The following is a 27,854-nucleotide window of genomic DNA, read 5'->3' on the forward strand; positions in this document are numbered from 1 at the left end:
TTCATATTACCTGAGAATAATTTGACAAAAATTATATACGGTCAGCGATATACAAATTGAATGTCTCACAATATTGGAATTTCTTAGTAAAACAATGAATCATTTTTTCTGGGGCCCAGAAAAATTTGTCGATTTTTTCCCATTTGATAATAAAATCAAGGAAATTTTAATTTATCAAAAATGCAATGCTTTGTACACAAATATTTTTTCATTACATCCCCCTAAGAAGCTCTTGACATATTTGCAGCGTCCTAACCTCACAGGGAGGCGTTGCAAAACAAAAATCAGCTGGTCAGCACCAACCATTTGTCAAAATCGTTTATCATTGCTGCATCACATTTCCGAAAATATTGTTCATAGTGCATACTCGTTGGATCCATTTTAATAAATAATACAACAATACGCTCGTTCTCTTCAAACATCGATAAAAATGGTAAAATATGAAAATAAAAAGTGCAATATCTCTCACAAAATCATGAGGAGGTTATACATGTCCATTTGCTGTTTTCTGTTATAGTTTTCGTTTAACATGTTCCCGGACATCCCGAGGCCCTTCAACACACAGTACAAATGTTTTTCGGTGTCGATGTTACCGGGAAATGAACGACAGGATGTTGAGAGAGGAGGCAAAAGTACAAATATTATTGTAATCTAATTCTAAACTTCGCTGTCCAAAACATCTCGACAGCATCAATCACATATTCTAATAATTATCATTATTTATTACTTTGCTTGCAGTTATAATGCCCCCATCAGCACTGGAGCAATTGACGAGACTGAATATTGTTTACCCCATGCTGTTCAAATTAACAAACAAGAAGACAAATCGAGTGACTCATTGTGGAGTCCTAGAATTTGTTGCAGATGAGGGCAAGGTTTACCTTCCATACTGGGTAAAGTCAACCAGATTATTTTGCTTCCTATTGAATCTATGACATTATTGCGATTCGAGAAAAGAAAAAACAATCTTATGGACCTTCCAAATCCTTCCAGATGATGCACAACCTACTTCTCGAAGAAAGTGAAATAATTAACATCGAAAGTGTCTCTTTACCAGTCGCCACGTTCTCTCGTTTTCAACCACAATCAGAAGACTTCCTCGACATAACGAATCCGAAAGCAGTCCTCGAGAATGGTCTCCGCAGCTTTGCCTGCCTCACCACTGGCGATATAATTGCCATCCAGTACAATCAACGAATCTACGAGATGTGCGTCCTGGAGACGCAACCAGGTCCCGCAGTAAGTATAATCGAGTGCGACATGAACGTTGACTTCGCCCCACCCGTTGGGTATAAAGAGCCAGTACGTGAGCTTCCCAAGGAAGAGGAGAGCATTGACCCTGTGGACATGATGCCCGAGGCAACTGGCTTCGTTGCATTCAAAGGCCAGGGTAATCGTTTAGATGGCAAGAAGAGGAAAGACTCTGGACCTTATGAAACCGATGTCCAGAAGCCGATTTATGTGCGGGGTATTCCGGATTATGATTACAAAATTGGGACAATCAAGTTCCTGCGGAATGTTAAACCACTTAATGTTAAGGAGGTGAGTGAAGTGTGCTATGGAAGGGTGGGGCAAGATGGAGCGTTTCTAAATTATCGATAAAATTAGAATTTTCTTTCTTGAGACAGTTGATCAAATACGAAAATTGAAAAGCCATTTTTGAACGCAAGCATAATTACTTTCTACGAAAAAAACTATTATAATTAGCCCCTAAGGGTTTATGCTCTATTTAGCCCTCCCTATCCCCTACATTATTGAGTCATTTAAACAGTAAAAAAATTGTCTTCGCAGGAAAAACTATCCGAGGAGTTCAAGGCGTTCACAGGCGAAGGTTTCTCTCTCCGTAAGTCAAGAAAGTAAACAGTAAATCCATCATTTTAATTCTATAAAACTAGAAATCTTTATTGTAAATGAAAAGTTCATCATTTTTACATTAAAAAGTATTAAAAAAAATTCTATTACTATGACATTATAACTACCTTATCCTATTTAATGAGTGCATTTAATGATCGATAAAATATTCTAGTGATTTTCTACGCCGAATCACCGTAAATGATATCCTTACATTTTAATGGGAAAACATCAATGAGTAGAGATGAAAAAATGACGATGTCTGTAATTAAATTATCACAATATTTTTGTTTTCGTCAACCACTTGGACGGTTTAGTCGACGAGTGGTCCCCAGAAATGTTTGCTTGGCTTGCTCTGATCTTCAGTGATGAAGAAGTCTCGCCCTAGTGATACAAATTCTTCCAGGGAGATATTTCCATCCTCATTTGTATCAATGAATGTAAACGCAACTACAGCGTGGTCATTTCCCAAGTCAAGGCATCGGAAGAAGAGTTTAAACTCTTCAACTGTTATTACGCCATTATGGTCGTAATCAACAGCCTGGAAATGCAAAAACAATGGATGCCTTTATAACTCCAATGAAATAATCTTTTCATTCATTTTTTGTTTTCTTAAGAGGATAGTGATAGAAACGAGATTGAAACTCGTGAAATCTCACGATATTTAGAAAAAAAAAATCATACCCCCATACACTACTTCGAGAAACCATTTTGAATTTGATAAAAACTATTTAGAAGAGAGGAAATGAATGGATTATCCCCGATTTAAACTATAGAAGTTACCTTGAATAAAAAGGGAAGGAAATTATGACACTTCCTCTTCAGTGAGCAGTCATTCACAACGCGATTCATCTCCTCCAAGTACTGCTCAATACCAACGAGATTGTAGGGACTTATTTCCCCCCACTGCTCTTCCCACATGTCCTGTAATGAAGCCGTTGAATGATTATTATGATATCGCCCCATGTAAAGGATATCCAAGTATTTTAAAGCCCAAAAGCCGTGATTACACCGGTCAAACAAGTCAGGGACAACCACTGCGAAATTGGTTCCGACGAATAAATCAATTTCGCCGTCACAATTCCCATGAAATTATCTTTTTGGTGGAATATTGATTTTTGTTAAATTGCTTTAATGAACGTAATTCAGCTTACGCTCAAAACTTTCTGGAATTCTTTCTTGGCATCTGGCGTCAAATGACCCAAATCGGCGAATCTCTCAGCCAACAGCATGAAGTCTTCATAACTGATAACACCGTCCTTATTTACATCCAAATGGCTGTGAAGAGTTCGCATCTTCCTTCGCCAGAATGGAGAAGAGCCCTGATAAAAAATAAAAACAGCACATAATTTCCACCCGCATGAACGCATACAATTAGCATAATCAGAGCAAATTGGGTTGAAGCCTGATAACATGTACTATCATTACATGCACGATAACTTCTTAATCCCCAATAATATTGTTCGCCGGATATTCAGCAAAATGGAAACCGATTTTTTTAAAAACCGAAAGTGATTTGATACTCATTCGGGAAATTTTAAGAAGTTAATTTGTTTCGTTGATTTTGTCGTATTGCCATTAGCATTTCCCTTTAAATTCAGGTCACGGAATTCGATTATCTGATTTTTCATTCCTCCGTCTGTATTTCTTTCCAAAAACCGGTTCAAAGTCCTTGAATGAATCGAAAAAGAAGAAACAACAGTGGGAGAGTATTTTTTCCTTCGATTTTATTTATTACGTATTCTCAACTGGGAGTATCAGCCGAATAAAAAGGAAAGAGCGGATGTAGCGGATTCGGAATAATGGATAATCGCATTTGAATAATCCGTACGTACACGAGTATTTTTAATATGCATATATAGTTTACAGGTATATTAGGACTCACCCTGGACTCGGTCTCGGAATCGCTGTCATCATCACTCTCCGCTTCGACAGATGCTGATGTCTGTGGCCTGTGGTGAACATTCCTCTTGCCTGACATTGCTCTGGCAATCTGCACAAGTGGACAATTTCAAAAATGGGAGGAAAACTATTCCATTAGTAGCCATTATTTCTATTAATACCATGGCGTCCCTCACGAAATTACTCTCAAAGGGAGACCGTGTAAGTCGTCGAGTGCAGTGAGAAAAATGAATTCGCGGAACCCAGAGGAAATTTATTCATCGCACTCATAGCAAAAAAAAGCGTTCAGTCGTGCAAGGTCTTTCTAAAGAAAATCGTGACTAGAAAATTGAATAGGCGCTATGTTTATCTACGGGGGAAAAAACTTTTCCTAAGAAATTTTGGGACTGATCCAAGTACGAGGGGCAATTGTTTCACAAGGAAGCGAATAGATGTGCTCACTGTTATCATTCAAAGTTTAATCTTAATCGCTAAAAACATGGACTTGTTTTGAAGCTCAACCAGAAAGAGAATGCGTAAGATTTTCATCGAGTTCACGGCAGTTCGTTCACCTCCCCCATACAACGTAGTACGTTTTCTTATCGGAAAAACAAGTTCCCTCAATCAATTGCCAAATGTTCATTTGAGTTTATCTCAGCAGTGGTTGCTCATCAATTCAGGAATTTCGAAATAAATTGAAAACAAAATTTGTGAATATCACTGGGTCGGAGACAGGTGACGTCCAGTTTCCGCTCAAAAATTACGTTGTAAGGTTTTAAGGTCATGTTTTCTAAGGCCGTTAGAATTTATGAGACAGGACCTACTCACGCGACGCCATAGGCTTTCAAAAACAAGGCCCAGTGTGCGTGGGCAACAATTTTTTTTTGTTTTGTTTTTGACTCTCATGTCTGCTACCTTGGGCTCAATCCTGATCAAACACATGAATTATATCGACAGTAATTTATTTAATTGGGAATATGGAATAAAAAAACACTGTTGCTACGTGCGAAGGAGAAAAAAACGAGGAGCAACTGTCGACGTTTTTTTTTGCACGCCTTTCACTGGAGGGGAAGACAAGGGGTGAGTCCCAGGAGCTCATGGGTAACGCCACGGCGCAAAACACATAAAGCAGAACAGTGACAACTCGTTTTTTACTCAGAAAAATTCATTTTTCACGAACATTGTGACCGTAAAGTTCATTTACCTCATATCGTTGCCACTTGGCCAGCCTCTCTCCTCCCAATAATGCACCGGTATTGACGGCGGGAATGATCCTTCGTTCAAAATTCACTCCCTTCGACACCGCCGCTCGCAATCCCATCCTCAGCAATGTCGTTGCCATTTGTTTATAATTATTTTTCGCAAAGTCAGTGTGAATTCTCGTTGAATTTTCGCTCGGTACTAAACATAAACATCGGCTTGGCCCTTTTTGTATAGCGTGCGGCGTCCTCCCCACTCCCGTGGCAGTTGCCTTCTGCGCATGTACAGTACCCTCTTGTTTTGGTTCTGTATTTTTATTTTTCTGTTATGTTTTGGCCCCCTCCAACCGTACGAGTCTGTCGCTCTCCTTGTCCCCTGGCTTCCCGCCACTATCGTTGTACGATATGAGCTTAATTTTTTTTCCACACACGTGCAGATACTAATCATAATTTTTTTCGTATTGAGACAGGAACCCAGACCGACGAATTTTATTTATCAAAATTATGATTGACGTACACATAAGTTGTGAAATGAAAAATGGGGCGCACAGGGTAGAGGAGTATAATGCAGATTGTTGACGTGTATTGCTTTCTCGTGTACGTGACTCGCTGCATGGATGACCCATGCGTCTCGTTTATTGTATGGGGGTCAGTCTATTGACAACATTGATTTTGAGTTACGTGCAAGAGTCAAGGTGCATCAACATCATTGATGCATGGACAAGGCGATGAAATTGTTACAAATCAAAGCAACAAGCTGTTGGCTCGTTTGTTTCCGACGAAGAGCATTGAAATCATTCTATTCTTAGATTCCTTAATTTTTATTGCAAGTTATGGAGAATTTTCTGAAGAAAAAAATACTGTTTAGAACATTTTTGATGTTTATGGAAAATACTGGTGAACAATTATGTACACTGTTTATTTGAGAGGACCATTTATTTTTTTTAAATGTTATTCTTTCAATCGAGTCACTCCCAGGCCGCTGATAACGTCTCAATTGTAACAATCATGTTACTCTAGACGATGATAATGTTGCATATGACCTTCGAGGAACTCTGCCGATAATTATTCATTCTTTTATCAATTTTGATCGATTTTTTAATGTTTGTAATCATTGCCAGAATTCAGCCAAGGCCGCGACTATCACAATCATTTCAAAAAACCGTACAATTCTTATAAATTCTCAGAAGTCGTTGGATATGTGGAAAAATAAGTTTAAATGTATTTTTTTATTTATTGTTTTTTTCCTGGCATGAGCGATAAGAAGATGCATTCTAGATATAGTTGTCCATGCAACAGATGAGGTGACAGAATATTATGAAGAGAACCAGATGGTACTCGAAGTCTCCCTTGCCCAAGGTCAGCCCGCGCCTGATCTTCAAATGATTCTTCTCGTTCTCTGGTCTCAACTTTCCAATACCTAACATTATGATGTCTAAGCACTTGGTGTGTATGTGTAAACATCCACGTGGACAATTTTTAGAAAATTAAAGGGCTAAAATAATTGTAAACAATCCGAAATATTATAATTTCCGCGCAATTGATTCTTTTTATTGATTTCTTATAAATGATCTCCAATTTTCAATAGACTGGTCTAGGAATCGCGTAAATACCAGGTCCCATGGGTCACTTCCAAAGAAATGCATTAAAAAATTTTAATTTTCAACAAACATCGTAAAAATCAAATCAACCAAAATAGTTATCGTAATGATCTTTCAACTTTGACTTAACGAGATTAGAACAAAAAATTGAAGCGGATCCAACTTCGTCAGTCATTCTGAAATGTCGTCAAAAGATTGATAATAAGGATCATGAAGTTTCCATATACAATATTCAATGAGTATAATCGTTTATTTACAAGATGCGTTATTAAATCAGTATGTCGTACAAGGTTCACCACAATTGCATAGTCTTATACTCAATCAATACTCAATGACCTCAGGAATCATTATTTGAGGGCATATTCACCGTGAAATAGACTTTCATTATTTTCATAAAATTATTTAACTCTTTTTGTACTCAATCCGTTCGACTTTGACTTCATCGTCGACGAGTTGATAGACATATGTCACTACGGTTGAGCTTTGAATGTCCATGAGAACGAATGAAGGAATGACAGACCTGTAATGAAATGATGAAGATAAAGCAGAGGCTAATCTCCCGGCACTGATGGGAGGAGGATATCGGGAGATATTCCCTCTGTGACCTTCTGATAGTTTATATCTATAAGTTTTTGGGTGGTATATGTTCGTCTCAGTTGAGCAAATGTATGTTTAAAAATGGCCTGATAAAGCTTTAAATAGAACATTATACCCTCATTTTATAAACCCAATTGAGATGGAAAATTTATGTTTTCATTATAATGTCATTCTGTCCATAAATAAAATAATGGCTATTTGACGAGAGTGTTGACACGTACTTCTCATATTATTTTCAAACATACCGACATAATCGCAACTTTATCAAATTGTATAATGTCGCGTTATCAGTGAGAAGGAATAAAAACAAGTCGGTAATTAAAAATATTCGAAAAGATACTTACGTAAGGAGTGGAGTAAAGGCTCCAGTAGCTGATCCCGGATTGATATAGAATTTATTCTCATGCTCATACGCCTCAAATCTGTGTGTATGCCCTGATATCAGAATATCTACGTCCAACTGTCTTTGAATCAAGGCCAATGCCTCGGGATCACCCCAGGGAACCACTTGGTGTCCGTGAGTGAGCCCAATCCTGAATTGCCCCACTGTTACAACTTTTTGGTGCGGATATTTGAGATTCCACTATTACAAATATCATTCTTATCATAACTACTCTCAACACCACCCTCTTCATTAATATTAAAATCAGTTTCTACATGACCATGCCTCATTCTGCCCTTTCCTCCCCGACTAGTTCAACCGTTTAATAATTTTACTGAAGAACTTTTTTCATTTTTCGTAAATATTACCTCATCGAAATCGCCCCTGACAACGTGAACATCACTGGCCAGCGTTTTCAAGTAGTCATATGACTGTTTTGTGCAGAGATTTCCTGTGCATAATATATGTTGGATTCTTCCAGGCACCAAGAGTTTCTTAAATTTACTCGGTAAACTACTGCATCTGTCAGGAATGTGTAAATCTCCCAAAACCAGCACGAGCTGAAAAAAAACCAAATTACAAATAGACAAAATTGTTATTTACTCAACAATTGCGATTAATAAATGAACCTCTATTTCGCAAAACACACTCAAAGGTTAGAAAGTGGATAATCATTTTGACAAACAAGTCAGCATACCATGGTAATTATTTTTTCCTAGAAAACGTAGACAATCAACTAGAAAGAGTAAGAATTGGAAAATTATTCAGAGGCTCTACACTTGCGTGTGATTTTTTTTACTGTCAATTAGAGATTGTGACAGTTTTGACACTCAGATGCACTCACAATAGCTAGCACACACTGTGCACAGTCTCGGAAAATGTGGAGGCGAGCCTAGGGATTCAGGGCTCCAGAAAAAACCAGTATTCACTAGACGTGTAAAAACCGGGTGCGGATGGCGTAGACATTCCAAACTAATTATTCCAAATATAACAATTATTATACTAAATATTTTTGCTGCTTTATTACGGTAGGTTAACCCAAAATTAAATCAAGTTTTTTTTCTGTGAAAATTTCGAAAAATTCACTTGTGAGTTTTGGAACTGTGAGTGCCAACTGAATTATAGGTTATGGAACACTTTCAGATAAACTGAACAACGAGCACGCTAGAAAGGTAGAAAGTTCTCGATACTCAAGAACTCCAATCTTGCTCACTGTGACGATTCATCATTTAACTGCTATTGTTCACCTTACTTAAAAAATGGCACTTAGAACTTTCGATGAGGTTAGTCAACAGAAGTATCGTTATTGCCAGAAACTGGCTGAATAATAGCTACTTAGATAATAATCATTTATTTTACCAGGTGAAGCTCGATATCGACGATATCGAAACTCTCCTTCCCCAGGCCAAGCGTCAAAAAACAAAAGACCTGCTGGGCCTGGAGTTACGAAAACTGCAAACAGAACTGGTAAAGCTGAAGGATATAGAGAGACAAGCCAACGAAGGATCAAAGCCTTTACCCACAAATTCTGATTCCAAATGCTATACTATTAAATTAACAAATTATGCATGGGACGACTCAGACAACTTTATGAAGTTGTACATTACATTGAAGAATGTTCACACACTGCCGGCTGAGAACATAACCTGTGACTTCGAAGAAACCTCCATGCATCTTCGTGTCAATGGCCTCGATAAAAAAAATTACCATCTACCAATTTCCAATCTGTGTGAGGCTATTAATCCGGACAAGAGTTACACAAAAACCAAAACTGATATGATTGTTGTATTTTTGGCTAAGAGAACAGCAAAACGTTGGTCACACGTCAGTGGCATCGAGAAGAGGCTGAAAGAGGCAAAGGCCTTACCAGTCCCTAACATGGGCGACGGTGACAATGCAGAAGCGGGTCTCATGAATCTCATGAAGAAGATGTATACCGAGGGTGATGATGACATGAAGAGGACCATTGCAAAAGCTTGGACTGAGAGCCAACAGAAAAAGGGCTTATCGGGACCAGATTTTCCGAACATGTAGAAACTCCTTTGACATTCTATTACTCTTGTTTTGGTTTGAGTTCTGTCATTGCCATAAAGTGGAATAAATATGTGGTCAAAGGTTGGATGAATTTCAATGACACTTTTACTTTCACTCGATCAGGACCTCTCGATCTACTCCATGAATTTCATGAATTCAAGGATAATAGATTGAAAAAAACTAGGTCTTTTTTCTTCAGAATGTGGCAATTTATTTATTCAAAGTGTTCATTCTTCATTCAACTTTTTTCTCGTTCAATCGAACAATATGCATTACAGAGCAATTTCACTTCTACAAATGATATTTTAATTAATTAAAATATGAAACAATCCACTTCTATAAAAATCGAAAAAATGAGTGTAAATGAGTACAATAAATAAGCAACATTCAAGACAATGGAAATGTTTTTAGTACACACTAGTACTGCGGGTAAACCGAAGTACGGGTCATCACTTGACATAGTAAAATAAAAATCCTCAGTATCGGGGAGGAACGTAATACTGAATACATAGAATATGGCGATGAAATTTGAGATTAGTAATGGCAATAATCGTCTACGACGTAAACTAATCTCGCTTGAATACTAATACTAATGAGTACGCTTGAAATTATAAGTAAATAATTTAAAAAAGGAGTATTTATCCCAATTGTAATTGTCGTTGGTTGTACGTATCACTGCATATATCACCCATCGAGTCATCAATAATGAATTATCAAAAGCTGTTTTGTAAAATGTATAGTCAAGTCAAGTCTTTGGTTTTCGAAGAAAATCTGGCAGATTTTCTGTGCGTTTTATACTACTGGGAATGGAGTTTGCACGCGACCGTTTGCTGGACTTCGCCATTAGACACGTGAAATACTTCTGTCATTGTTGACTGCGTTCTCGTCATGAGAGATTCAATGTCATTGGGTCCCAGACCCTCTGTAGAAATTGGGGGTAAAGTTGTGATGATAACTCGCCCTGCAAACATGAAAGCTCTTGAAGACAATATTAAGTGGATAAATAAATATTTTGATGAATTAATAAATTTGATAGCTGAAAAATATGGACTCTACGGTAGCAAATTGTAAAAGATACTCAAATATCCTGAGTCCTCTATATTATAATTACTAATCCATTACAGAGAACTTATTCTACCTGGATCGAATCTCTTTTCGTTTGTGTTCAAGAAGTAATACGATGAGAATACTACGGGTAGAATAGGCAATTGAGAGTTAATAGCCATGTGAAAAGCCCCTTTCTTGAAAGGATGAATTTCCCCATCGTTGTATCTCGTGCCCTCAGGAAAAATCCACAATTTAATCTGTAAAAAAAATAAATTTGTAGACAAGTAATTACATTATGTGTTTCTATGAATTTTTATTGACCATGATTTCACCTTCTTTTCTTTAATATTATTCGTAGCTCTATTGAGAGTATTTCGTGCCTGCTCAGAGTTCATTCTGTCGATAAAAATGAGTCCACATAGCCAGGCAGCCAGTCCAAAGGGCCAAAAGTAAAAAATTTCCTTTTTAGCAACAACTGTGCATTTCTCCATAACTGGCCAAATATCGAACATTCCTAAAATGTCAATAGAACTCTGATGATTGGAGACTATGATACAAGCACGCTCTTTCTCCAGATGTTCTCGACCTCTCAACTCCCATCGTAGACCCAGCAGAGTGCTGATGTGATGGCACAAAGAAGATGCTAATCTATAAGATACAGAAAGTTTAGGAAGTCAGGACATGTTATTGAGTGGTATTCCATTAATAGGGCTACGCCCCTATTTGCACTACTCGTCAACCCTTAAATGATCACTGATTAATCTTTAATTCAAGTAATAAATGGTGAAAAAAAACTTTATCAAAACAAGCCAAACTGGATTTTTATAGCAACGAGATTGCCCTATTGTTAATTATAGTACATTGAGATACTCACAGTAAGTTTTTGACATTCCCAGGCCGAAATGTCATGAGGGGTATGAGAATAATAGAATTCACCATGACGATTCCATAGTACATGAGAAATTTGAAATAATACCTAAAGGTTTTACTCGTTTCGTACAAAAATGGAAGAACGAGTATAAACCCAACAAGGATCACTTCCATCCCGGACGGTGCCATAATTTTTCAATATTTTCTTTAAAAAAGTGACCTAGCACGGGTCGTTTTGTCTAAAAATGTGAATCCAAAGTGAAACACCACCGAAGTGTGGATTCAAAATGAAACTCCACCAGAAGTTGAGTCGAACTTGGTTCCACTATTAATCTTTATATTATTATCTTCCCCAAATTGAGTACATTATGAATCGCCATGTTCTTCCTATTCGCTTTTTGTTTTTTTAACTAACGGGTTGCTGTAACCCAGTCTGGTGAAACAGCACACGCAGCCTCCCCAGTCCCTACCCTATTTATCACCACCCTCATTGACAAGGTGCGGGGGCGAGGGAGAACAGTGGAAACCAGTGGCGCATATGTTAGGGGCTCAACATGTAAACTTTACCACTTCTAAACAATAATATTTATGAACAAATAAATACACCGGCTGAATCAGTCTATTCTCTAACTCGTAGACTTGTGATTATTATATTTAGTTTATTAAATAAAGTTTTTAAAGACAACAGAATCCAAATTGTTTGATTGCCTGTCCATCACCGAAATTTTTCATTCATTCTTCAATTTCTCTGCTTCTCATTTATTTTTAAATAAATGATTAACAATCCAATCCAACATGATTTTCACTCCATACATCGATAAAGCATCATTGTTGTTTAATAATTTATTTTCGTAATTATTGAGCAGTGGACAATGGGGCACAACAGAGGTCACTACTTATAGACACCTGTATGCATGAAGGTTATGGTCACTCGACCATCGGTAACTCCGACTCCTGCCACAACCTGACACCTCTGCGCCATCGCTGGAAGCAGAAACTAGTCCCAAGCCAACACTTCGAATCTATAGAATATAAACTCCTAGTTATGACGTCACGGAGTTGACTATTTTTTATATTTCCAAACAATTATTTATACAATAACACGCGGCTTAAATCGTCCAGGGTTTGTTATATATGATTCGGTCGAAAACTAGGGCAAAACGGAAGCATTAGCATCAATCAGAAGGGACCGGGTAATCCGTTGGAGGTTGGAGCACATCCGCAATTACCCTTCGACAGTTGCTCTTGCATACATAAACTCGAAAATAATTGACTCCCTAACCTCCAGGGAAACTATAAACAATCATCTCGTCAACAATTGAAATGTCAACCGGGTTAATTTAATTACAAAGAATTAAAATAACAATGGATAAATATCCTGAGATTGTAGTGCGTTTGGCAGTGGAGCGCATTGACGCGAATTTATTCGCACCAGTTCGTGTTCCGTTGAAGTTCTATACTCCAGGAGAAGAGGTCTCCGATCAAACGGACTATCTCAGGTACGTGGGCCCAAAAATTAAATTAAATTCAGTTTAATATGCTTCAATTAATTCTGCAGAGGTCATGGAACTTACGTCGATGATGATGGGTGTCTGAGGGCATCTGTTGCTGGTGTTCTGGAGAAAGTTAATAAACTCATCTCAATTAGGCCCCTCAAAACTCGCTATCAAGGAGAAATAGGGGATGTTGTGGTTGGTAGGATAAGTGAGGTGCAACAAAGTCGATGGAAAGTCGATACGAATTCTAAAATGGATTCTGTCCTCTTGTTGTCCAGTGTCAATCTCCCGGGGGGTGAATTAGTAAGTTCAGACCGACTTCCACTTTTCCTACGGCCATAGTTCACCAGAAACACAAGTAATTTTTTTCTCTCAATTCCAGAGGCGACGTTCAGCAGAGGATGAACAAACCATGCGGAGATATCTCCAAGAAGGGGATTTAATCTGCGCCGAAGTTCAAAGCACTTATGCTGACGGCTCCCTATCCCTCCACACACGTGTCCTGAAATATGGAAAATTATCCCAAGGAATGATGATCAAGGTGCCGCCTGCCTTGATTAAACGAAAGAAAACCCATTTCCATCACTTGCCCAATGGTGCCACTCTCATTCTGGGGAACAACGGCTACGTGTGGATCGGAGCAAGCTCCCAGAGCACTGATCGCTCCGAGGGTGGATTTACTCAGGATTTAACACGTGTCAGCCAAGAGGACAGGGAAGTCTGCGCAAGATTACGGAATTGTGTATTAATACTCTCTCACTGCAACATCTTGCTCACGGATACTTCGGTGACATATGCCTATGAAGAATCCTGGAAGTACACTTGCAGTCAATTACTCCAGCCGGAAGCGATTGTCGATGTCGCTATCATGACGCACCATAGATTAAGTCAATAATCTTTTTTTATTCAAAAATACGAATAGGAATCAGCAGTTGAGGATTCCGAGAGAGTGATTGAAGGAGAAGAGGTGAAGATGATTTGGGGTAAATATCCATTTATTGAAAAATAAAGACGAAATGCTTGAAGAAATTTAATTGTTAATGAGTAAAAAATTCAAAAAAAATTTTAAAGGTGTTTGTTGAGTCGATTTTTGGATTCCTAATAATTCGATCCTCCATTCTCAAGTGGCAGGAGATAGTTATGCCCTATAAAAGCAAAAATCCTGGGTTCAAAAGCACACGGTTAATAGAATCGATTTTTTTTTTCATCGGAAAATGAAAAAGTTTTTTTGGGTGCACCTCCCCCTAATAAGTTCATGTTCTATCCAATCTGAGAACCCTTTCCGTAAGTACCCGAGATTACCGTCAGTAGCAACTGCCGGAAGTAGTCGTCACCAAACATTGATAACAATTATCGGAAATATGTCCAACACAAAACAGTGGGAAAAGATTTTAAAAATTTTGAAAATAAAAATTCGAAAATCTATTTTATGATTAAGGCTGATAAAATAATTGAAAAAATCACTATTAAAATTATTAATTTTTCTCGATTTTTTAAGGATTTTTCAATGAAACTTCAGTTTACCGTAAGGGTAGATCTACTTTAACCCCAGGTGCAGTTCGCTCTTTCCGATATCCGGTAAACCACACATCGTCGATCCCTACACATACATTAGCTACTGCATCAGTAGTGAGTGACGCAAGCACGTGTGTCGTGAATCGTTCGTGGCTTGAAAGCCAGCATAGGCAAGGGCAGGCCAGTGCTAGTTCCGCGTTGCAAAGAGAGCGCAGAGCGGTGAGTTTGACCCCCGTAACCGGCAGGACTCTTTCAGGAGTAGCGTGGAAATAACCAAAGCTAGTATGTCGATTTCACCGACTTTTCAAAACAGCAAACTTTCATCCGCGTCTATCGATTTAACAAATGGCATAGAAACGCTCGATTATTTTCACGTTGACTTGAAAAGAACCGAGGGCAGCGAAATGGACGCTTGTTTTGCCGCGTTTGATAGGGACGGCGATGGTTTTTTATCAATCAGTGAATTTGAACTTATTTGCCGTGCATTATTCAGAAATGATAGAGGAAAAATTTATGGAGTTGAGGAGAAGCAGCTGCGTGAAATTTTCGATATATTCGATTCTAAAAAGGACGGATTGCTTGATCTTCAAGAGTTCGAGGTAAGAACTCACTGTCCTCTGTTTATTTATTTTTTTATGGTAATTTTGTTTACAAAGACAGAGGGCTGATTTGCCTACTCTTCTTTTTGTTTTGCTTCCAATTATCCATTCATTAATAAGAAATTTAATCGCCGGAGGAAGGATGACTGGATTTTTAGATGGCGTGCAAATTAATCAAAGAAGGATGGTCGCATTTATTCGCCTGCACATCCCGTTTATTACGTCATTGTTGAAACGTCGTAACTAAGAATAACAACAGGCATGTAATTTCCAGGTGTGCTGGAATCGTTGGATAAAGGTCTGCACGCGACCGAGGTGTGCCTTTCTCATTGTTGATGTACAAAATGATTTTATATCCGGTTCTTTGAATATAAAGCAATGTGCGGCAAAACACGACGGCTCTGAGGTGATTGAACCAATCAATCATTTGCTGAATACAGTGACATTCGATGCGGTATTTTATTCACTTGATTGGCATCCGGTTGATCATGTGTCCTTCATCGACAATTTGCACATGCGGTAATGATAATGTTAATTATGTAATGAGGAAGAATGAAGAGGAACGAAGACATGATTACGATTCGTGTGGATCCACTTTCTAAACGTCAGCTATTAAGAACATGACTCATTTCCAACGGACATTCAAGTGAGTCAGAAACTGGCCCTGAGTCTCTTGAATATTTACCTCAATTTGGTTAATGAATGGGAGACGGAGCCACAGGAATCGTAATCTCCCAAAAACGAGAAGGAAAATCGAATAAGATGTCTTTTTAGGGAAGTAGACGAATCTAGTCCTGTACCCAAGGAGGAAGCAAAAGTATATGACAGCGTCACCTTCAAGGGTCCCCCGCCGTTGAAGCAGAGATTATGGCCCCGCCACTGTGTCCAAGACTCCTGGGGGGCAGAGCTCCACAAAGACCTGAAGATTGTCGAGCACGCGATAAAGATCTACAAAGGGACAAACCCAGAAGTCGACTCGTACTCGGTATTCTGGGATAATAAGAAGCTCACCGAGACTACTCTCTCGACCCAACTTCAGGACAAGGGAGCCACAGACATCTACATCTGCGGTCTAGCCTATGACGTTTGCGTTGGTGCAACAGCAGTGGATGCACTCACCAGTGGTTATCGTACAATTTTAATCGATGATTGCAGTCGTGGTGTGGATCTCGTTGACATCGAGAAAACTAAAGCCATGGTAATCGCCAGCAACGGCGTCATCGTCACCTCGAGGCAAGTGAAGGCGATGGTCGAGGGGCGCGATCGCAGGCCCGAACTCGGCTACAAACTTGCCCTGGAAATCAAGCAGTCGCTCAGATCGTCAAGTAACAATAATAGAAAATAAATACAACTAAGTCTTCAACATTATTTAGTCGTATCTCAATTGAATCTGCAGTCGGTGTATATAATATAACAAATTAGAAGATATGTAATATTATTTATGCACCTCAGGATTTCCTTCCAAGTTGTTATATATGTGAGAAACATAATTTGTTAGTTCAAGTTCAAAATAAATATTACTTGAATATTCCTGTTGCATTTGTGTCTGATGAACCCAAGGTTCTTGAAAAATATGACTAAAGAACGGTATTGACTCATCGATGAACTCGCTGATGATCCTGAAAGGTGCCAACTTCTCCCCAACAACCGGTCAACAAGCTGCCATCGAAAATGTGCATCAAAATTAGAGATTAAACAAATGCAATTTTCAGTTATCGACGTTCCTTAATTAATCCCCACGTAGCCTAGTTCCCTTACAATTTCCCATCATTTCCAGAAGTCAAATGGAAATATCTAGCAAAAATGGTAATCTCTAGTTGTCCAATAATTTCTGATGAGTTTTTTGTCATTTCCAACCAAGAAGTCCAATGATTTCTGAACTCAGCAGTTACTCCTGTTTATTTACGACAGCAATTCGCCGGCGAAACCGGTCTTGGCCTGTGTGTTATGACGACAGCGATAACATGCGATATACCAATGCCATTGTTACAATGACGTCATCCTGACAAGTTGAACAGGCGCACAGGAGAGAATAATATAAGCCAACTAAATGCAATGGTTGTTGGTCGTTGATGGCCGTCAACGTTCGTGGAAACGATTGATATTTTCATAGGCATATCCCCGGTAGTAATCAATTGTAAGTAACGTAAAATTGGTTGTCCTAATAATTTGTATTAATCAGTGATAAAAATGCACTTTTGTACGTCAGTTATTTTTTTTTTCATTTCTACATGCGGTATTCCGTGTATACATAGTATGCATGATCCCTCTGTTGGTTTATTGGATTATAACCTCGCCTAAGCCTTCATTAAAGATACATAGAACAATCAGCAAATGTTGGATAATTGAGTTGTTGACTATTTAGACATGAGGAAAGCATGATTTCTTGAAGTGTTAGGGATGTTATGTTATTGTCGATCGTGTAGAGAGGGGATACATATGTCAATTTCTGGATGGGGGTTAGCCTTTGCAGGATTTCAACTTCCATTGAATATTCCACGAATAATAAATTGGTAATTGCGCTGATTATTCTGTCTTGAAGTGATACTATTCATGTGTATTTCTATGGTGGACACCAATCTCATAAAAGTCATAGATCAAGAGAAGAAATATAAACAAATGGCATCTATTATTTTCAGCCCCAAAAAATTAATAAAAATGCTGGAGTGGGCCTATGAAGGAGTAAATGCCTCAATACCACGAAACGTGGGGCCTGAGTGCGCATTCTACTTGCCGTCCAAATATAAAATAATTGAGACACTGTCTGTGTCAGTATTAATTATGTACCTTGTTATGAAGGGCTACAGAAGCATAAGTGTGCCAAAGAATGTTAAGTACATAAATGAGGATCCCACTGGGAGAAAAATACTACTAGTTGCCATGACTCTTATTCTTGGCATTGAAATTGGATTTAAGTTTTCTAGTAGGACTATGGTCTACTTGCTCAATCCATGTCACATAACCACTGCTGTGCAGGTAATGTGTCTCTTGTAAATCTGAGTTTTACGAAAATGAAATTCTCTGACTGTAACGTGTTGATTTCATGGATAGTTGTACCTGTTATCAGCAAAACCAAGTCCAATTGTCACCGCACTCTTCAGACTGCAGCTGAATTTTATGAATGGACCCATTTTAGCGTACGTCTTCCCAGAGACGGAGTCACGAAAGATATTTGCTGATAAAGCCATGTACTACCTCCAGCATGGATTAATGGTTGTTATATCATATTATTTATTGGGAATTGGAGGTGCATATACGGTAGAACCGCTCAGGGACTTCAATTGGTGCTTTCTAGGATATGGAATTAATCTTGCCTATCATTTCTGGATTCTTCAACTCGCTGCATTGGTTAGTCAAATTATTTTTCTGCTGTCCTGCACTGAGATAAAAAAAGTACTTTGTCCAAGGAAGTATTATTGCTGCCTTGGACGATTTTATTAATTTGAATAATTTCGTGTGCAGCCAATTCGTGTTATTGATATTTTATTTTCATGTTTATTAACAGCCAGTACAAGTCAATCTCAGTCACATGCTGTGTCCAGCTGTGCTGGATCCCTTCGAAGGACAGTACTACCGTCTCTGGGCTGTAGTACATCAGGCATTGTTATGCCCTCTCCTATCAAAATTCATATGTTTCTCATCGAATTTCTTCCTAACAAAATTTCCGCATCCTAGTGTAATTAACGAACAATCCCCCAGCAATGGGAACAAAGCAAAAACTGAAGAGCGTCTAGGAAAATGCAAAAATGGCAGCCTACACGCCGATTAAATGCAAAAAGGCATTATTGAAATTATTAATATAAATTTATCTGGTCTTAAATGCTACGTAAACTTCTGTGATCAAGTAGTCTGCCTAAGTGACTTTTAGATTCAAAGAAGAAATACTGAGGAATTTCACGATACTCAAAAATACTTGGAATTTATTCTAGTTCTTTTTTCTCTGTGATTCAATGAATATTTCTGTGAATTATATATTTAAAAATATTGATTATAAATAAAGAAAACTTCGGGGGTTTCAATTGGACGTACTTAATCTGCTTGAAAAATTTGTAATCTTCAGTACAAATGGTTTCTTTTGCAAATTTTATCTCTACTCATTAGTTATTTCAATATTTGAATTTCTTCATTCATTTATTAATTGTATTGTGTAGATTGTTTCAATTAGATGTTCAATTTGTGAATTTCAAATAAATTTATTTATTTACATATAATACATATCTATTGAATTATATATACGGTGAATTTATGTAATTATGTGTTTAATCAAAAAATAATAATGAGTGCATTTTTCCCGAAACCAGTTGAACGACTATGTACACTGAATTTGTACAAAAAATGAAAGAATTGTGATTGAGATGTGGACATTTTTTTTTAAAGGCTCCATTACGGAATTACTGACTATTTACATGACATTTATTTTTTATGGCAATGATTGTGAATACTCCATGGCAAGGTTTAAGTGTTTTCTTAATCGCCGTTATTAATAATGTAAAAATTGTGGTTATCTGTAAATATTAATGAAACCGATGGCATGAAAAATTATTATTGAGAAGAATAAAAAAATTAGATAATTACTGAAGAGAGCATCGTTTAGATTTCGTAGAGCACTGACCGAGTTACTCAAGAAAGCGTCACACCCACACCCACGAAAAATAGATTTACAAAATAATAGTATCACTTAGAGAGACAAAACTCACATGAAAAACATCTTTCAATACATTGGAATGGATAACTCCTACCCTAAAATTTATCAGTATAGTCATTTCGTATTGACCGATGAAATTAGATGTGAACACTCAAAGATAGGAGATGGCAAGCTTCAATTCAAATGATTAATACAGTGTTAGCCATCCAATGGTGGTCCAAGGTAGACCATCGAAACTTCGGTGTTACCGTAGACAGCTGAGACTGATGGATACAATCGTTTATCAGGTAATCCTGGAAAGTACCTATATTTAGGAATATTCGCGTATCTTCTAGCCTATGCCGATATTCTCAAATAATGTAGATTTGATGGCATTGCAATTACATTTTGCTCCAAATGACATTATTTTTTAATTATTCAAAAACATTTTTCAAACTGTTCCCCAATAGTTCAATATTTTCCCTCTACAAGCAAAAACAAATATTAATACCTCGAAATGCGACGCCTAAAAATTCGTAGTTCTTCTCGAATGATAACGTATTATCATCACAATCCAGTATAACTCGAATCTTTTCACCAACCTGAATGGAAATGAGTATAGTAATAATAAAAATATTCACTGATACCATCGAGAGTAACAGAAGTGATATTACTTGATATTTTGGTGCATTATTCAACAAAGGATAATTCCCTTGAGCATCGCCATTGTGGAGCAGGTGATTGTCTACCAGGTTCCACCCCCAGGAGTGTTCATCAGACCCCAAAAGGGCGACATATCCATGACATATGAGTGGTGCTTCCTTCGTGGCAATTCCTATGACAGCCACTGTGCCCAGGGGACCCTCCCAGATGACTTCCCATGCATGGCGTCCATGTCTAAAGCCAATTTTACCCCTACAAGCGTCCGTACTCTGAGCCACTGGGTTTCTAGAGTCATAAAATGTAATTTCGGTTGTATCAAAGCCATTTTTATCGTTTAGTTGGACTCTCACAAAATTAAAAAGAAAAAATACAAAACTATTTGGATATCGTTGACGAAACAAACCTCGTTTGAGGAAAAGCACTTATTCAATTTAGGAATTTATCACAGATAGGATTTCTGGAATCGCTTTAGGATTAAGATAATTCACCTGTGAAGAGTAAATCCATTTGGTTTAATATAGATATTCCTAGAGCTGTCGTTTGCGTTCCAGGCGTGGTAGAAAGCTCTCAATTTCTCTTTGTACGTTGGAACTGATAACAGGAGATGAGAACTAAGTGCCTCTTGCGCTAATTTTCTGATACAATGTGTCCTCCATACGTCATTATTTTCATCCTCCAAAAATCTGTACCAATTTTTACAAACTAATGCACAATTCCTCAACGTCTGAAGATCCAGATACGAAAATATCACCTCCAAAACATGATCTGACAGCTTAAGTACTACATCGTCCATTTTGCAGGGTTTATCTTGGCCGATATTAACTATTTCGACTCATAATAGACACACTGACCTTTGAGAAGCCGTTCAATGAGAATAACACATAAAAAAATACTCCGAAAATTTGGCAATCAGCTGTTAATGATTTTCCAGTCTGTAAATAACTCTTTTATTTGTTTTTTTTTCTATTTATTTACAGGGCTGTCACGTGGGGGCGTTCCAATACGTAGGGCTCTCTCTCACACACAATACGCTATAGGAAGAGTTAACAATACATGAGAAACTAATAAATGTGAAAAACGTGAATCCTCTGGAGATGTTTGGTCAAGGGTCCGAGGACCCCAATGTCTCCAAGAGCGGGTTCGGACTGCTATTGAGAAGTTACCGACTCGGCTGACAGGTAGACACCCCTTGTATGTGGCGCCCTCCCCCTTCTGGGGTGAAATACTACAACGCTCCTGGCGTCAATCAAACCCCCAGAACTGAGTCTCTACTGTAGTCCTTCCTCTTTGATCGAACCCTTCCCGTTAAAATACCTCACTGTACCAAAGCTCATGGCTGCGCCGGAAAAGAGGGAAACTGAATTGGCCACGTGACCCCCTCATCCACCAATCAGCTGTTTCGCTTTGTCCTGCCGCCAAGCTCCATTCTCTCCGATCTATTTGCACGCACAGTCACCAACGATTTTCCCGTGCAACTGTATCAGATCAATTATGTTTTTTCAACAATGTTAATAACAGTATAATTGTGCAGTGGGTATATTCCATTCCCATAAATTTCGTATTATTCTCATTAATCGTAAAACACAATAATTTACCATTAGTAAATGCACTACTCCGATATTAGTCGCCATTTTGGTGATACGTTGAGCTCGTAAAAGCGGCATTGCCCATGGTATTTATCATTTTTATGTCAATTTCCAGTGGCCCATTGTGATCGTACACGACACAACAACGTTCCATTGATATTCAGTGATGACACAACAAAATAAAACCATGAATTTCTTGATACAAGATGTCAATGGTAAGTACATCATCTGCCCGCCAATACTCAACACAGCTCCAATATTCTTCATTTCTACGTATCAATGCACCTAAAATCTTTGAAGTCATCGCGATTCCCTCGTTATTGTTTTCATTTCCACGTTCATCAACATCTCCGCTTGTTACTCTATTTATTTGACGTTGACCTTGGCTAGAAAAAAAAATTACGGCAATTCTTTGTGTGCTTTATCTTTCCACCTTGGAATCCTTGAAAATTATTCCGCCTGCAACGTGCACAATTCACGATTGTTATTCATTTTTTGTTTCTATATTTTTACTAAGTAGTATTGAATTGTTTCGAGCCCTGAATATTGATTGAGATATTAGGGATTTTTGCAGATTTAATATTGGCCATGATATTACCATATCGATGTTTTTTTTTCTGTCTCTCTCTTTTTTCGATAGGGCAAGCACAAGTCATTAAGGTTGTTCAGAGCACCCCCAACAAGACCTTGAGCAACATGATGGGGACGACAAATGCCGGGGGAATCAAGGTCTTCAAAGCCCCAGGACAGGAGTCACAAGTAATTTTATTTTTAACAATTTATTATTTCAAATGCATTCGTGTGTTTAACCCAAAACATTGAGCTTATCTCGTGGTGTGTTGTAGCAGGTTTTATCATCTGGTGCTCAAGTTATGAGGACTATTAGTCTGGGGAGCTCGTCAACTCCGGGGCAACGTGAGTTATTATATTTTTCATTCTAATGAACATTATGAAATATTGAAATACTTTAGGGATGTCCAATTATTTTGATCATTTTCTTTAGTAAAATGGTTTTCTAGTTTTGATGCAGACCATAAGTTTTTTTCTAAATTATTTTATCACTTCATATTTGCAGGGCTGGCTTTCCATCTCGATAGTCAGTCGGTCCAAACATAAACAATAGTAAAAATAAATAAATAAAAGAATTGTGATTGGAAGGACCTTGAAGAAATAATTTTGTAATGATTAGTTGGTAGAATTAATTACGATTTTATTCCTTCGTCCTTGAAAACAATAAAAAATTAATTGTGTATGTGAATATGAATTATTGAAATTCAATAGGATTAATGACGATACCACTACAAAATGCCAAAGTCTCGGCGGTCAAGTCCAGTGATTCGGTCATGACGAAGACGATACAATTGACGACAGCTCAAATGGTTCGTTAATACTCTGCTAATGTAAGAATAATATTTCAACAATAGCACAAGTTCATAATTATTTTTGTCTTTAGAGTGATATTAAACAGGCTATTGCGTCACAGCAACAAGCCAGTGTTCAACAAGTTGTCAAAGATGCCTCGGGAAAATTCTTCACTCCACTACTCGATCACAGTGCTAATCGAAAGCGCCATGATGCTGATGGAAGTGATTTTGTCCCTGAGTAAGTTATTTATTTTAAACTTTTGAGTAAAAAAAAAAATTAGGTTGAGAAACGTATTTAAACATCGTACCTTCCACTTGAACTCCATTTGATTCAATGTTTATAATGTTAATATTAATTGAGTTTAAACAATTTCAATTAACTATTTCAATTTACTATAATTTTAATTTTCTCCAGCAAACGAAGAAAAACAGAGAAAGTTGGAAAGGGTCTGCGACATTTTTCCATGAAAGTATGTGAAAAAGTAAAAAAGAAGGGAACAACCTCCTACAACGAAGTAGCGGATGAGCTTGTCGGTGAATTTACAAATCCATCCCACGTTAATTCACTGACTGATCAGCAGTATGATCAGAAGAACATCCGAAGACGAGTATATGATGCTCTCAATGTCCTCATGGCAATGAACATAATTTCAAAGGAGAAGAAGGAAATCCGGTGGTTAGGATTGCCTACAAATTCACTCCAAGAGTGTTTATCACTTGAGAAGGAAAAAAAGAAGAGGATTGAACGAATTATGACAAAAACTCAGCAGTTGCATCAGCTCATTCTGCAACACATCTCATTCAAAAATTTGGTTGAACGTAATAGCGCGAATGAGAGACAGCATGGCCCACCGAAGCCAAACTCTGCAATACAGTTGCCATTCATTATATTAAATACTAGCAAAAAGACTGTTGTAGACTGCAGCATCACCAACGATAAATCTGAGTACCTGTTCAATTTTAATGATAAGTTTGAGATCCATGACGATATTGAAGTTTTGAAACGCATGGGATTGGCCTTTGGTAATATATTTATCTTTATTCTCCACGATAGTTCAATGCTATGAACAGATACATGACAAATTATCAGAACAGAGCTTTTGTTGAACAAACTTTAAACAAGCGTACCACCCTCAGTTAATATTTATCGATCTTTCTATTTTTGATTTTTTTTTTGCTTAATCAGCAACTTCTCAGAAAACCACGTAAATCAGCAGTCTACTTTTTTTTTATCCCGCTAGTTTGGCATGGATCTGTTTATCTATAATCAATTACTCATGCATAATCACCACTTCTTCTCTTTAGGATTGGAGAAGGGAGAATGTACGGAGGATAATTTGCGCAAGGCTAAAGATATGGTACCTAAGTCATTGGAAAAATACGTCGAACGTAAGATTAACATTTTATCATTCATAAATGTGCACATTGAAATTGTGCGTCTATATTTTAAACATTTGAACTATTGACAGAGCTATTATCGGGTGATCTTGAAAAATTCATTCCCGTAACCATTCCTGGACCAAGTACTTCCATGGAAGAACTGGAATTGAAACTGGAAGGATCCGGCTCACGGCCCCCATCATCTTCACGTACATCACTGTCCGAAGAAGCAATGTCACCCCCATCACAAATTTATTCCGATGACGAGGAAGATGACCTGGAGAGCGATCAGAATGAACAGGTGGATAGCGATATTGATATAAACTAGCACACTGGGTAATCCGATAACAACCACACTATCATTACCGTTCACTTATTTTTAATATTCAATTTTATGCATTGAGTTATAAAAAAAAACATTGTATTTTTTTGAAAATGATGAGAGAGAACAAAAAATTATCAATTGGCCACATGAATTTGAGCGAATGCATAATGAATGATGATTTTTGTACGTAAGTGGCTTAATTCGGTTATTACTGTAACTACAATTATTATAATTATTGATATAATTATTATTATTATTCAAATCTTTCGTCGATCGATGAATCCTTATTGTACGATTATTTTTCCTTTTGCTAGTGATGAATGTAAGAGGGCCAATGCTAGTTAACACTAAGGAAAAAAAATCTATAATTTTCAGTTGTTAAATTGTAAAAAAATATGTCTTTTTTTCAACGTTTTGTTTATTATGTTCACGATATCGTCGTCATACATAAAATTACGAACTACTGTATTGATAATAAATCGAATGAAACTTCAACTGTGAAGTAAAAAAATGGAATGAGTCAATTTCATTAAGATTGATTTTTTAGTTTTTCAATTCTAAATTGACAGACGAATGATTTTTGGAGGATTTTGTAATGAAAATTTGATGAACATCGGTGCTAATGACCGCTCATTGTCACTCACGAAGTACAGGTCAAAGTGAGAAAAGAAAATAAGCAAAAACAACGGTTCATATGCCACGTGTATGTATTATAAATTACAATAATCCTAGAGTTATGACTCTCAATTACATGTATAAAATGTACTACGATTACTCATTTTCATATGGCACATTTATAATAATAATAGTAATAATAATAACGATAATTATAATATGTGGTAATTGAAAATTTGATTATACATTTAATTAATCTGGAATAGTTCCTGAAATTCAATCTGCTGGAATTATGAAAATAAAAGAATTGTAATATCATTACAACAAAATAGTTTCTTAAGAATTTTAATATCTTAAGCTCGTTGTCCAACAATTATTAAAAATTTGTGGTTTATTATAGGATTGAATTATCAACAATTTATTGACAGAAGGGCCGTACAATAGTTTATATAATACAACAAAATTTATATTTCTGATGATTCGCTGGAGCCGTTGAATGACAAAATAAATGGGACAGTTTTCACGCTCATTTCATGAATAATTTTGGTTTATTATTATTATAGGAGACATTAAAATGAAGGTCAGTGACGTGATTATGCATTAGTCCAGATCATTGTCATCGTACAAATCCTCGAAGTCTGAAAAGAAGAACATAATTATTGGCATTATCACGTTACATTTTTTTCTTTATAACTGTTCACAGACGTTCCCGTTCTATGATAGAACACACTAGTTGAGTGAAATAACTACCACAATTGTCTTCTTGTTATCTAATTAGATTTATATGTGTCTGGAAGCTACCCTAAGTCACCTGTGGACCTCTTGACTCTACTTATTTCAAGGCTCTTTCAGCCTCTTTGTGATTATTTTAAGGATCATACCATTGAAAAAATCAGCATGCACAGCTTTCTCATTAGCAGCGAGGTCCATCAATAGATTTGAAGAGCCTCCAGCCTGAAGAAAAAATACAGTGGATAAATGAAAATCACCTATGATAAATGCCAACAAGAGAAATCTGAAGGTCCATAACCTCACATCACAAATGTATTCGATATAAACAAAATAAAGACTTGATTTCCATCGGTATTTACCTCCTCCAGGTCCATGTACGGCCCCGCACCTTCCGGGAACATCTCGTCGGCCACTGGAGTTGGTTTCATAGTATTTTTCTACAAATACCTTCGTGATAATGTACACAATGGTGAGACAAGATCAAATGTTTTCATGTCACTTGTCAGAATTCGCAGCATATCATCGACGCTTGCACGGGGAAGCTAGGATTTTCCCCTAAGTGCGCTGAATGTTAAGCCTCCAAGCTAACGCCATATTTACATTTCGTTTCATATGCAAAAGGTCAAAAATATTCTAAGGTTCAATTAAACCGGCATTAACGTTTCCCGGTTAATTATTAATTGTAAAGTTTTATTTAATTACTATTCTTATTGCCAATCGTCGGGTAAATCATTTACACAGAATATCCCCAGCGTATGCGCTGGATTTGTCCTCCAAGTAGTCGCCATATTAGAATGTGGCAGGGTCCCTAGTAGTGTTAGCGTCTACTCCAACTTTTTCAAAAAGTCGGGCTCTGTCCCTTGGTAAACAACCAACGGGGCAAACCCTGATTTTCAAATTATCATTTAATTAACTCGACTCCGTAGAAAGATAATGATTAGTGGTCGGATAAAGTGCAAGTTCTTGAATAAGAAGAGTTAGATTTATCTGAGTGGCCATTGGAACTAGTCCTATCCCTATTTAACGAAATTCTAACCTCGAATTCTGACGACGATATCAATAATCATCAGTTACGATGATTGATGTCGAAACAACAGCATCAATGAACCCGGACGTGACAATTGGTTCATCACAACCAGTGATACAGAAACGTAGGTCGTCGATTTTCCAACGAAGGTCCATAAATCTACGCCAACAAGGTAAATTTCGGAGTCTCCTGTCAAATTACTAACTATAAACAACAGGGTGTCTAGCAGTCTGACTCATCTGAAATTGTCAGATGAATATAGTTTCTTCATGCGAAAAAATATTTTTCGTGACTAAAGTATTATGCTAATGCAGCAAAGAATAATCAGAGAATGTTACTCGAACCCCAGGGTGACGCCCTGAAGAAATAAATTTATTCTAGTCTCCTGGTATTTCTCAATAAAAATTCCTTCTAATAATTGGATCTCTCAGATTACAACGAGTCAATCACTGAAAGAGAAGAGCCC

General features: G+C 37.4%; 9 protein-coding genes across 13 annotated transcripts; 5 read left to right on the top strand and 4 right to left on the bottom strand.

Moving 5' to 3' along the window:
* Positions 1-254: 254 nt before the first annotated feature.
* LOC135160034 (ubiquitin recognition factor in ER-associated degradation protein 1) lies at positions 255-1,956 on the top strand. Its single transcript, XM_064116180.1, has 5 exons — positions 255-433; positions 518-632; positions 739-893; positions 994-1,542; positions 1,792-1,956. Exons 1-5 carry the CDS (start codon positions 431-433, stop codon positions 1,858-1,860), a joined length of 891 nt encoding a protein of 296 aa, XP_063972250.1. The 5' UTR covers positions 255-430; the 3' UTR covers positions 1,861-1,956.
* On the bottom strand, positions 1,876-5,147 carry LOC135160040 (sarcoplasmic calcium-binding protein). Its single transcript, XM_064116186.1, has 5 exons — positions 4,937-5,147; positions 3,737-3,844; positions 3,006-3,173; positions 2,635-2,775; positions 1,876-2,392 (listed from the first exon to the last, which is right to left on the bottom strand). Exons 1-5 carry the CDS (start codon positions 5,072-5,074, stop codon positions 2,165-2,167), a joined length of 783 nt encoding a protein of 260 aa, XP_063972256.1. The 5' UTR covers positions 5,075-5,147; the 3' UTR covers positions 1,876-2,164.
* Positions 5,148-6,763: 1,616 nt separating this feature from the next.
* On the bottom strand, positions 6,764-8,352 carry LOC135160037 (vacuolar protein sorting-associated protein 29). The gene is made up of 4 exons (XM_064116184.1): positions 8,209-8,352; positions 7,880-8,071; positions 7,474-7,712; positions 6,764-7,052 (listed from the first exon to the last, which is right to left on the bottom strand). The coding sequence occupies exons 1-4, from the start codon at positions 8,209-8,211 to the stop codon at positions 6,935-6,937; spliced, it is 552 nt and encodes a 183-aa protein (XP_063972254.1). The 5' UTR covers positions 8,212-8,352; the 3' UTR covers positions 6,764-6,934.
* Positions 8,353-8,654: 302 nt separating this feature from the next.
* On the top strand, positions 8,655-10,883 carry LOC135160036 (calcyclin-binding protein). The gene is made up of 2 exons (XM_064116183.1): positions 8,655-8,794; positions 8,874-10,883. Exons 1-2 carry the CDS (start codon positions 8,771-8,773, stop codon positions 9,543-9,545), a joined length of 696 nt encoding a protein of 231 aa, XP_063972253.1. The 5' UTR covers positions 8,655-8,770; the 3' UTR covers positions 9,546-10,883.
* On the bottom strand, positions 9,017-12,476 carry LOC135160042 (1-acyl-sn-glycerol-3-phosphate acyltransferase alpha). The gene is made up of 4 exons (XM_064116188.1): positions 11,467-12,476; positions 10,925-11,240; positions 10,684-10,849; positions 9,017-10,506 (listed from the first exon to the last, which is right to left on the bottom strand). Exons 1-4 carry the CDS (start codon positions 11,649-11,651, stop codon positions 10,343-10,345), a joined length of 831 nt encoding a protein of 276 aa, XP_063972258.1. The 5' UTR covers positions 11,652-12,476; the 3' UTR covers positions 9,017-10,342.
* A 69-nt stretch (positions 12,477-12,545) lies between these two features.
* On the top strand, positions 12,546-16,602 carry LOC135160041 (uncharacterized). The gene is made up of 6 exons (XM_064116187.1): positions 12,546-12,961; positions 13,021-13,261; positions 13,341-13,811; positions 14,869-15,072; positions 15,347-15,591; positions 15,847-16,602. The coding sequence occupies exons 1-6, from the start codon at positions 12,828-12,830 to the stop codon at positions 16,415-16,417; spliced, it is 1,866 nt and encodes a 621-aa protein (XP_063972257.1). The 5' UTR covers positions 12,546-12,827; the 3' UTR covers positions 16,418-16,602.
* Positions 16,603-17,055: 453 nt separating this feature from the next.
* LOC135160032 (transmembrane protein 164) lies at positions 17,056-19,653 on the top strand. 2 transcript variants are annotated; one of them, XM_064116176.1, is made up of 5 exons: positions 17,056-17,209; positions 17,328-17,585; positions 17,712-18,048; positions 18,124-18,420; positions 18,578-19,653. In XM_064116176.1, exons 2-5 carry the CDS (start codon positions 17,473-17,475, stop codon positions 18,839-18,841), a joined length of 1,011 nt encoding a protein of 336 aa, XP_063972246.1. In that variant the 5' UTR covers positions 17,056-17,209; positions 17,328-17,472; the 3' UTR covers positions 18,842-19,653. The 2 variants fall into 2 exon arrangements, with proteins under 2 accessions (XP_063972246.1, XP_063972248.1); XM_064116178.1 differs by lacking the exon at positions 17,328-17,585.
* LOC135160035 (F-box/SPRY domain-containing protein 1) lies at positions 19,246-21,652 on the bottom strand. Of its 2 annotated transcripts, none has more exons than XM_064116182.1 (4): positions 20,848-21,652; positions 20,371-20,644; positions 20,208-20,298; positions 19,246-20,010 (listed from the first exon to the last, which is right to left on the bottom strand). In XM_064116182.1, the coding sequence occupies exons 1-4, from the start codon at positions 21,150-21,152 to the stop codon at positions 19,916-19,918; spliced, it is 765 nt and encodes a 254-aa protein (XP_063972252.1). In that variant the 5' UTR covers positions 21,153-21,652; the 3' UTR covers positions 19,246-19,915. The 2 variants fall into 2 exon arrangements, with proteins under 2 accessions (XP_063972252.1, XP_063972251.1); XM_064116181.1 differs by having other exon boundaries at positions 19,246-20,021.
* Positions 21,653-21,747: 95 nt separating this feature from the next.
* Positions 21,748-26,158, top strand: LOC135160027 (transcription factor Dp-1). 3 transcript variants are annotated; one of them, XM_064116162.1, is made up of 9 exons: positions 21,748-21,889; positions 22,061-22,160; positions 22,586-22,704; positions 22,791-22,860; positions 23,227-23,324; positions 23,399-23,547; positions 23,725-24,332; positions 24,615-24,698; positions 24,779-26,158. In XM_064116162.1, exons 2-9 carry the CDS (start codon positions 22,112-22,114, stop codon positions 25,015-25,017), a joined length of 1,416 nt encoding a protein of 471 aa, XP_063972232.1. In that variant the 5' UTR covers positions 21,748-21,889; positions 22,061-22,111; the 3' UTR covers positions 25,018-26,158. The 3 variants fall into 3 exon arrangements, with proteins under 3 accessions (XP_063972232.1, XP_063972234.1, XP_063972233.1); XM_064116164.1 differs by having other exon boundaries at positions 21,752-21,889; positions 22,794-22,860; XM_064116163.1 differs by having other exon boundaries at positions 21,756-21,893.
* Positions 26,159-27,854: the final 1,696 nt, after the last annotated feature.

Source organism: Diachasmimorpha longicaudata, chromosome 3, assembly GCF_034640455.1.
Source record: "Diachasmimorpha longicaudata isolate KC_UGA_2023 chromosome 3, iyDiaLong2, whole genome shotgun sequence".
Taxonomy (NCBI): Eukaryota; Metazoa; Arthropoda; class Insecta; order Hymenoptera; family Braconidae; genus Diachasmimorpha; species Diachasmimorpha longicaudata.

What these genes read in the sequence shown, in the direction of transcription:
- LOC135160034 (XM_064116180.1), top strand. An exon ending in TGTTGAGAGAGGAGGCAAAA is followed by an intron (nt 633 to 738) that starts GTACAAATATTA and finishes CTTTGCTTGCAG; the next exon opens with TTATAATGCCCCCATCAGCA. An exon ending in AACCACTTAATGTTAAGGAG is followed by an intron (nt 1,543 to 1,791) that starts GTGAGTGAAGTG and finishes TTGTCTTCGCAG; the next exon opens with GAAAAACTATCCGAGGAGTT.
- LOC135160040 (XM_064116186.1), bottom strand. Translation starts at nt 5,074, where the DNA reads ATGGCAACGACATTGCTGAGGATGGGATTGCGAGCGGCGGTGTCGAAG. An exon ending in CCAAGTGGCAACGATATGAG is followed by an intron (nt 3,845 to 4,936) that starts GTAAATGAACTT and finishes CCACTTGTGCAG; the next exon opens with ATTGCCAGAGCAATGTCAGG. An exon ending in ATTCCGAGACCGAGTCCAGG is followed by an intron (nt 3,174 to 3,736) that starts GTGAGTCCTAAT and finishes ATTTTTTATCAG; the next exon opens with GGCTCTTCTCCATTCTGGCG.
- LOC135160037 (XM_064116184.1), bottom strand. An exon ending in TCAGGGGCGATTTCGATGAG is followed by an intron (nt 7,713 to 7,879) that starts GTAATATTTACG and finishes TATTTGTAATAG; the next exon opens with TGGAATCTCAAATATCCGCA. An exon ending in GCCTTTACTCCACTCCTTAC is followed by an intron (nt 7,053 to 7,473) that starts GTAAGTATCTTT and finishes ATTTCATTACAG; the next exon opens with GTCTGTCATTCCTTCATTCG.
- LOC135160036 (XM_064116183.1), top strand. Translation starts at nt 8,771, where the DNA reads ATGGCACTTAGAACTTTCGATGAG. An exon ending in CACTTAGAACTTTCGATGAG is followed by an intron (nt 8,795 to 8,873) that starts GTTAGTCAACAG and finishes TTATTTTACCAG; the next exon opens with GTGAAGCTCGATATCGACGA.
- LOC135160042 (XM_064116188.1), bottom strand. Translation starts at nt 11,651, where the DNA reads ATGGCACCGTCCGGGATGGAAGTGATCCTTGTTGGGTTTATACTCGTT. An exon ending in ATAATATTAAAGAAAAGAAG is followed by an intron (nt 10,850 to 10,924) that starts GTGAAATCATGG and finishes TTTTTTTTACAG; the next exon opens with ATTAAATTGTGGATTTTTCC. An exon ending in CGAAAAGAGATTCGATCCAG is followed by an intron (nt 10,507 to 10,683) that starts GTAGAATAAGTT and finishes TCATGTTTGCAG; the next exon opens with GGCGAGTTATCATCACAACT.
- LOC135160041 (XM_064116187.1), top strand. Translation starts at nt 12,828, where the DNA reads ATGGATAAATATCCTGAGATTGTAGTGCGTTTGGCAGTGGAGCGCATT. An exon ending in TTGATCTTCAAGAGTTCGAG is followed by an intron (nt 15,073 to 15,346) that starts GTAAGAACTCAC and finishes TGTAATTTCCAG; the next exon opens with GTGTGCTGGAATCGTTGGAT. An exon ending in ATCGACAATTTGCACATGCG is followed by an intron (nt 15,592 to 15,846) that starts GTAATGATAATG and finishes ATGTCTTTTTAG; the next exon opens with GGAAGTAGACGAATCTAGTC.
- LOC135160032 (XM_064116176.1), top strand. Translation starts at nt 17,473, where the DNA reads ATGTTATGTTATTGTCGATCGTGTAGAGAGGGGATACATATGTCAATT. An exon ending in ATTCCACGAATAATAAATTG is followed by an intron (nt 17,586 to 17,711) that starts GTAATTGCGCTG and finishes TATTATTTTCAG; the next exon opens with CCCCAAAAAATTAATAAAAA. An exon ending in TTCTTCAACTCGCTGCATTG is followed by an intron (nt 18,421 to 18,577) that starts GTTAGTCAAATT and finishes GTTTATTAACAG; the next exon opens with CCAGTACAAGTCAATCTCAG.
- LOC135160035 (XM_064116181.1), bottom strand. Translation starts at nt 21,152, where the DNA reads ATGGACGATGTAGTACTTAAGCTGTCAGATCATGTTTTGGAGGTGATA. An exon ending in AATGGATTTACTCTTCACAG is followed by an intron (nt 20,645 to 20,847) that starts GTGAATTATCTT and finishes TTATGACTCTAG; the next exon opens with AAACCCAGTGGCTCAGAGTA. An exon ending in TTTAGGCGTCGCATTTCGAG is followed by an intron (nt 20,022 to 20,207) that starts GTATTAATATTT and finishes TCCTAAATATAG; the next exon opens with GTACTTTCCAGGATTACCTG.
- LOC135160027 (XM_064116162.1), top strand. Translation starts at nt 22,112, where the DNA reads ATGACACAACAAAATAAAACCATGAATTTCTTGATACAAGATGTCAAT. An exon ending in CTCGTCAACTCCGGGGCAAC is followed by an intron (nt 22,861 to 23,226) that starts GTGAGTTATTAT and finishes GAAATTCAATAG; the next exon opens with GATTAATGACGATACCACTA. An exon ending in ACGCATGGGATTGGCCTTTG is followed by an intron (nt 24,333 to 24,614) that starts GTAATATATTTA and finishes TCTTCTCTTTAG; the next exon opens with GATTGGAGAAGGGAGAATGT.